Below are 8,152 nucleotides of genomic sequence, written 5' to 3' on the forward strand. Positions count from 1 at the left end.
CTGATCATAACACTTGTATGGCAAGAAGTAGGCATACTTGGTGAGTCTATCCACAATGACCAAGATAGAGTCATATACTATCCCTGTCAAAGGTTCTTTGGACGCGGGTAGATCTGTAATGAAGTTCAGTGATATTGATTGCCAGAGTCTTTCTGGGGCATCCAGATTCTGCAGGAGTCCATATGATGCATGCTGCACTGCCTTGCCCCTGATGCAAAGGTCACATTGCAATACTATACATCACACCATCCTCCTTAATCCTGGGAAGTAGAAGTTCCAGGTAATCCTCTTAATGGTCTTCTCTATTCCCTGGTGCCCATGAGCCAGGGCTTCATGGATATCTCTGACTAGGTCTTCCCTTAACTTGGTTGGGATGTAGACCAATCCTCAGAATAGGATGATGTCTCCTTCCTCTTTGGTTATGTTGGGATCATTCTTGATTTCTCCAAGTTCCTCAGCCATTGAATCCTTCTGGTAGGCCTCCTTAATTTTTTCTGCCCATGTACCTGGTCCTAGTTGCAGGGCAGGTGCAGCTTGCCTATCCAGAGTGAGGGTTCCATCAGCCTCCTGCTGCAAAATCGCAGGTCATGGGGAAGGCTCTTCCTCCTGGTAGTCTGGTCTTCAGCTGAGCGCATCTGCTCAGGCGTTCTCTGAGCCTTTCCAGTAGGTGATCTTGATATCATAGGGGGCTAACTCTTCCACCCACCTGACCTGTCTTCAGGTTAATTCTTTGGTGGTGGTGAAGTATGCCAGGTTCTTGTGATCACAATATATCACAACTTGGTGCTTCACCCCTTCCAGGTAATGTTGCCATTCTTGCACTGCCACTATGATGGCTAAAAGTTCTTTGTCATGGATGTCATAATTCAGTTCTGGTGGGGTCATCTTTCACAAATAAAAGGCAATTGGATGCAATCATCCCTGCTTATTGGGTTGGTTGATGCATGCTCCTATGGCAAAGCCTGAAGCATCTGTTTCCATGAAGATAGGCTTCTCTGGGTCAAAGATTCCCAAGACCAGTGCTTCACAAAACTTTTGCTTGAGAAGATCAAATGCCTTCTGCTGCTCATTTCCCCATTCAAACTTCTGGTCCTTCTGGGTAAGCTTCATCAAAGATTCCACAATCTTGGAGTAGTTCCATATGAACTTTTGATAGAAGTTGGCAAATCCAAGAAAGGCCTATGTCTCTTTAACTGTTGTTGATGTGGGCTGTCCCTGGATGGCTGCAACTTTTCCCTTATTCATTTCAACATGTCCTGGAGAGATTATAAAGCTAAGAAACTCTGTCCTCTGGATGTGTTATTTACACTTTTCTGGCACAACTGAAAGTTTCTTTTCCTTCAGGGCTTCCAAAACCTTTCACATATGCTGCCTGTGTTCTTCCAAGGTCTCTGAGTAAATGAGGATGTTATCTAGATAGGCCATGCAAAAGACATCCAGGTATCTTTGTAGGGTATTGTTAACCAGGCTCTGAAATGTAGCAGGTGCATTGGTAAGACCAAATGGCATAACTGTGTATTCAAAATGTCCTAGTTGGGTCCTAAAAGCAGTCTTCCATTCTTCCCCTTCTTTCATGTGTACCAGGTAATATCCTTCTCTAAGGTCCAACTTGGTGAAGTACTTCACTTTCTGCAATCTGTCCTGTAGCTCAGAGATGAGCAGTAAGGGATAGCAGTTCTTGATGGTGATATTATTGAGTTGGTGGTAATCCACACAGAGTCAGAGTTTCCCATTCTTCTTTGGAATAAACAAGATTGGATACCCAGCAGGTGAGGTGGAATGCTGGATATATCCCTATTCCAGATTTTTCTCAATATACTCTTGCAGCACCTCATACACCTTTTCTGAGAGTGGATAAATGGGTTTGAACACTGATTGTGTTCTGGGTTTCAGGGGTATCTTATGATCCCAAGGCTGATGTTCTGGCAGTTGTCCTCTGCCTTGTTCCTTGAAAACTTCTTCAAAGTCCCAGTATTCCTTTGGGACTGCTTCCATTTCTTTCAGGGGTGGTTGGTCCTTTCTCTGTTCTATGGATCTAATCATCAATTCTGATATAAGGATGAGGTACAAGACTTCTACTTGTTCTCCCCTTTTCCATATTTGCACTATTGCATTCCTAGAGATCTCTTTGATTTTCACTGGCTGTTCCTTTTTTCCCTCAGGTTGCCCTTCAGGCCTTACATCTCTGTTAGGTTTCTCTGCCAGTTGCACTCTTCCTGTTGCCCAATCTATCTGTGGGTTATGCATCTTCAACCAAGGTATTCCTAGGATTATGTTGTGTCCTGGCATCTGTGTGATATCAAGATTGATTCTTTCCTTATGTTGTCCAATTCTCAAGGAAGATTGGTCAGTCTCCATCTGTACCCATCCTCCTCCATAGCTGCTGGCTGATCCATCAACTGTAGATAACTGATATGGTTCCTTCTTTCCTGTGAAGGGGATCCTGTTCCTGGTAACAAATGTGTTGCTGATAAAATTTCCCATGGCTTCACTGTCAATTATGGCCCTTGCTTTCTTCCCATTGATCCTGACAGTGATTACCAATTGTTTCAATAAGTCCATTCTGTTGAGTGTTGTTCTGTATCATACACTTATAGCTGGATTCAGGGACCTAGACTAAGACTCCTGCAAGGGTCCCACACTGGCAGGGTCTTCTAGTTTTTTGACTTCCTGGGGTTCCTTGGGAACCATCCTGTTGCATTCTTGGAGGTGTAATGATCAGGGCAGTTGTTATTATAGCAGATGGTCCATGGGATTTCAGCATGCCTGTTCTTTTCTGTGACTGATATTTGTTTCTGGTTGTCTTGTTCCCTATCTGGGCATTTCCAACCCATATGGTCATTTTTTCTGCAGTGGATGCACAGCTTCTGCTTGTAGCACTTCTTCTGTTCATCTGTCCAATTGGGGTTAGGCCCCCTAGATCACCTGTTTGTTGCTCCCTGTGTGTTTTGTTCTTTTCTGGTCACATTATCTAGTTCCATGGCATCATCTCCATTCCCTGTGTGTCAAGGAGTTTGCTGAAAAGGATTGAATTGTTGTTGCTCAGTCTGTCACTCAAAAAGTCAGTTATCAATCAAGTATCAGATTGTTGAGGTCAGTTGGTTCCTCTGCTGCAAGGAGCCCATTCTTGACCTCCTTTAGTCCTCAATAGTAATGCTCCATGAGTGCTCATTCTGACCAGTCTCCAAGGAATGCCGCTGCTTGTTAGAACTCAGTGGTGTAGTTGGTGACCAACATCCTCTGCTGGATGGACATGATAGTTCTGGTGGCCTTCTTTACCTCATCCAAGTCCCCAAAATTCTGTTTAATCTGGTTTAAGAACACATTGAAGCTGTTGAAAGTTTCAGTGGTTTCAGCTCATTGTCATTCTGGTGATCTTTCTAGGTGATCCTTCAGGTAGGGGTCAAACCACTGAGCTGCAGTGCTTCATAGGTAGATTGCTGCAAACATGATCTTTCTTTCTTCATTTGGGAATTTGTGGGGGTTGAAGAAAAAATAGAGCTCCAACTGGGAGATGAATATCTGCAGCTTTTTTCAGTCACCATAGTAGAGGTCAGGTTTCGCAATCTTGGTTTTGGAGTTGACCTCATGGTCAATGGGGTCCTGAGTTGCAAGATTTGATACATGACTGGTGCTTGCCCCAGCCTGCTGTCCCAATAGGTGGATTTGTTTGTGGAGTTGACTGTTCCCATTGATCTGGTTTTGTAGCTTGTCCTGCAGCTGATTAACCTGTTCTCTGAGGGAGGTATTCTCACTGGTCTGTTCTTGCAGTTGGCCTTCCAGCCTGCTAACATGGTTCTGCAACTCCCTAAGGGTTTGCATCATCTCCTGGAAGGTGATGTTCTCCATTCTTGCTTCTTTTCCTGCTTGCCTTCTGCAAGAAAGGTGGTCAAAGTGTAATGACGGGCCTAAGACTTCTTAGGCAGGGGATTGTTGGGTTTATCTTGAAGGACAGAAGACAAGGGAAAAGATAGATAATAAGCTGTTACTAGCAATGTCACCACTAGGATTGCTATTTGAGTTGACCACAGGGTCCTAATCCCCATGGTTAAGGAGTGTCTTATATACATGTTGAACTCTGCTTCAGAAATACCCATCTGGTGGATCATGACCATGGATGGATCAAGGGTCAGGTTGGATCAAGAGGTCGGACGGATCAAAGGCCCTGATGGATCATGGCCATCGCTCTTGATCCATTGTCACGTGATAGATTCTCCCCCTCACTGTCTTATCGGAGATTCCTAGGCTGTGCCATAACAGGGCCCACTGTACTGTACATACTTTCCATTGATATTTGTCTCCTTTTCTTATCTCTCTCTATTCCCCACTGCCAATCTCAGTCTTGAGCCTGGTACTATTGACTTCCTTCCTCCAAATTAAAATAAAAACTCATGTGGCTATTGAATAGCAATCTGCCAAGACAGTAAATAGCAGGGGAAGAGGTGACAAAAGATATGGCACAGTACCTATTGTACTGCGTTTGGAAATAGGCCATATAATGCAGGTAGCCTGTGGAGAGGGAACCTTGTAACCTAAGTATCTATGTCAGCAGTAACATAGGAATTCCATCCTGACCCATTGCTTGACGTGCTATCAACGGTTCAGAGTTATGTTCTACCAGTCATAGATCTATGGGAACTATGTTGGAGTCACGTGTTCTCGTGAAGCGTGGAGCGTGAATCATGACGCGAAGCCTCGGGCGGAGCACGAGACGATAGTGACGGAAGTTCAGCTTCATTCATTCTTTCTTGTCATATAAGAGCCATCTCGACTTTATCCTGTCATTTTGACTGCATTCCGCGTATGGGATGAAATAATTCCATTTAAGCCCTTGCGACGCCAAAGTGTCTGAACTTGTCGCACATTCATCATGCCCCGCACGTATGGCAAAGTAAAGCAGACGCGCCTTGCATTTACTCCGATAGCGTCCTCATCGCCCGGTATCGAGCACAGTCCTGGAGGCAGTGCGCATCGCCTGGCCAATGTCCGATATGAACATCCATCCAGAGCATCGGTCAGCCGGGGACGGCTGCGAATAGATGACTACCCCTCCTTCGAACGCAAAGCGCGCCGCTCGTCACCTTCACCTGCGGACAGTAGCTCTTCTGCCGTACTTTCAACTCCCGGAAAATCCTCTCATGTGAAAACCACTGAAGATGAACGTAAGCATATTACTGGCTAGCATTTTCCATGAACGTTTAAGCTGACATTGCGGGTTTGAGAGCAAATCAAGACGGAGGCAAGCGAAAATAACATGAAGCTATCTGAAGCCTCCAGCCCGTGTCCCATTCCCTCCAGGAGCATCAAGGTTGAACATGTATCATCTGATGAAGATACTATTCATGTTCCAAACAGGCGCCAAAGACCGAAAGCAGTCTTTGTCACTGAGAACGGAAGCAGCTCAGATAGCGATTCGGTTGTACCTCCAAACCAACGGAGGGCACCTCAAGAGAAACCAATTAAGGAAGAGTTTTCTCCAACAAGGAACCTCCGGTCTCGCCGGGCGCCAAACCGGGTGGATGACGAAGAGTCGGATTTGGAAAAGCCAAGATCGGCTGCCAGAGCATCCGAAGATGCCACTCGTTCCTCACCCAGGAAACGGGCACGATCTTCAGGTCTCCACCTGTCAGATCTGGGCTCTCCAGAAACAAGCGGCGCGGATGAAATAGTCACCCGTCCTACTTCTCGAAGGTTAAAACGAGGGGCTGCTGCCAATACGGTATTCGTCGTCAAGGACGATTCAGAAGAATCGGACAGTGATATAGTCGTGACATCTCCCGCAAAACGAAGGAGGAGAGATAGTGGCTCGGAAGTCCCTCGTACACCGCGTCAAACTTTAGAACAGGATAGACTTGATCTAGAGGAGGATCTCAAAGCTCTGCAAGATTCCGGTGCGGTATACTGCTTTATCCGTCCAGAACTCGCATGCTGACATCTTACTAGCTGTAACAAAGACGCGCACTCGTGGCCGGCTGGCAGATTCTACCAGGATCAGGAGACTGAAACAATTGGAGGTATTACGTCGCAGGCGTGCGGGCGAAAGAGCAAAAAGCATCACTGAATCTGACGTTGAGGCTGAAGCTAAGCCTGAGGGTTCAGAGGATAACGAAATCCAATCCGTGAGGCAAGACCTTGACGGCGAATCCTCAAAGGGGGCTGAAAGCAGTGATGTTGAATCAGCTGTTCCTGATAACGAGGACCTGGACCGCTATGAAGATGACTTCGTACTGCAGGATGACGACGGAGAGATTGGGGCACCGACTGACCTCTACGATATGCCATTCGAATTCACGAGGCACAGATATAAATTGCCCAAAGAATACTTCAGAGACGTGGTGGAATGGATGGTGCACAACAAACTTAACCCAGCCTTCCCCCGACAGGACGCCGTCTATCAAACCGCTTTTATGAAGCTGGAAGATGAGGTGAGGGGACGAACAGGTTCTCAGCTCATCTCTCCTGCTTGGAATAGCGACTTTCGTAGAGCTCTCATGGCGCGGCCGCAGATCGAAGTTACTCTTTTCCCAATAACAGAAGGTCATGTATGTGACGCCTGCAACAAGTCCGGCCATCCTGCCTCGTTCGACATCAAGCTCTATGGCAAGCCTTACTCTCTGGATAATCTCGAGCCTCTCTCCGAGGATGAGAGCGACGAGGAGTCGGAGCGTGAGGACACAATGGATCGGGACAGGGACGGCTACCCCATACCGGATGAGAATACCCGGTTCTTCCTGGGGAGGTGAGTCGAACTAAACATTCTACAAGCTCCATACCATCTACAAAGGCTGACTATATATTACTTGTTCCAGGCACTGTAAAGCCAAAGCGACGATGGCTCACACGCTCATCCACTGGCGATTCCACCTCAACGAGTGGGTCATCGACTATCTCACCCGTCAGGGCGTCTTCTCAGACGCCAGGATCCTCGAGCGCAGCCACTGGAGCCAGAAGCGGCAGACCAAGTACGCCAACGAGGTTGTCGACATGATGGTCGAAAGCGGCGAAGTCCAGAAACTGTGGCGCGATTTCCACATCACTCTGAAGGCGGCACGGGAGGTGAAGGTAGGTCTCCCCTACACCCTTTCCTCCTGTGCATGGATTATTTTTGTGTAGAAATGTACTAACGACTGCTTAGGAGGCTCGTTGGTAGTTCCTGCTGCCCTGCTTAGCAGGTATATCCAAATCGTTTTCTTGGAAGCACCCAGAGCTGATCTGGCGACGAGTTGGCAGAGGTAGCGGTTCCTCTATTGGATTTGATTTCTTCACATTGTGCCATATCATTACGATTATTTTGATTTATGATCACGACTTTGCTTTATCCGCTGTACAGTACAGTAAGCTTTTAATGAGTGATACCCTTGGATTGACCCTTTTTTACCAGTGCACTGAGTGCATATGCGTCTTAGTTTAATTAGTCGGCAGATTGAACGAGCACAATGAACAAACAGGAAAGAAAAGCAACGCGCAACATGGTCTAATTACTAACTTTATCCGTTGAACTCTTTACAGAGTTCTACACTTGGACCCGACAGTCTTTCTGTAGTATGTACAGTGCAGACAGGTAGAGACGTCTCTCATCCCGTATATATGACAATGAACTGATTCCTACCTGACGTGTACCGCTATAACTGCTTAACGGCTTTCTACGACCCTTGACCTCCCCCTTCTTCTTACGATTGTGGCCCCTTTGATACTAAAGCATGCTCATAGAGCTAGCTCAGTTTCTCGGAGAGCCTTGATAGCATCCCAGGACACAATCTCTCTCTGAGCACAGTACCGATTCACTAAACATGATATGATGTGCTAAAGTCCGCCCGAGGTGTTCACCTGTCTTCTTCAAGTTTGCAAAAATGCTTCTTCTTTCTGTAAATGTGGGAAGCCTACGCCAAGCCCTCCCCGCCCACCTCTTAGAATTTGAAACTTCATCCATCTTCGTCATTGATCGTGATGACTTCACGATTTCACAGAATTGCTGCCTTGTTCCTGGAAGACCCCTTCCTCCTCCGCAACTTGGGTCCGGGGCACAGACTCGAGAAGGAGTTACCTCTGTGCTCTTTTCAGTAGGATGAGTAAGATGTTCTTGAAATATAACGTAATCAATCACCGAGCGAAACAGATCACCGAGCGAAACACCCCACCAAACTACGCGACA

At 46.6% G+C, this 8,152-nt stretch overlaps 2 protein-coding genes across 2 annotated transcripts; one reads left to right on the forward strand and one right to left on the reverse strand.

Moving 5' to 3' along the window:
• Window positions 1–3,534: 3,534 nt before the first annotated feature.
• On the reverse strand, window positions 3,535–3,849 carry VTN00DRAFT_2678 (uncharacterized protein; the record flags this gene model as incomplete). Its single annotated transcript, XM_069428916.1, has 1 exon — window positions 3,535–3,849. The coding sequence occupies one exon, from the start codon at window positions 3,847–3,849 to the stop codon at window positions 3,535–3,537; it is 315 nt and encodes a 104-aa protein (XP_069283724.1).
• A 1,021-nt stretch (window positions 3,850–4,870) lies between these two features.
• Window positions 4,871–7,150, forward strand: VTN00DRAFT_2679 (uncharacterized protein; the record flags this gene model as incomplete). Its single annotated transcript, XM_069428917.1, has 5 exons — window positions 4,871–5,162; window positions 5,223–5,891; window positions 5,944–6,739; window positions 6,810–7,062; window positions 7,136–7,150. The coding sequence occupies 5 exons, from the start codon at window positions 4,871–4,873 to the stop codon at window positions 7,148–7,150; spliced, it is 2,025 nt and encodes a 674-aa protein (XP_069283725.1).
• Between the last annotated feature and the right edge of the window lie 1,002 nt (window positions 7,151–8,152).

This window comes from Thermoascus crustaceus (assembly GCF_041956765.1).
Source record: "Thermoascus crustaceus strain CBS 181.67 unplaced genomic scaffold VTN00scaffold_10, whole genome shotgun sequence".
Classification (NCBI taxonomy): domain Eukaryota; kingdom Fungi; phylum Ascomycota; class Eurotiomycetes; order Eurotiales; family Thermoascaceae; genus Thermoascus; species Thermoascus crustaceus.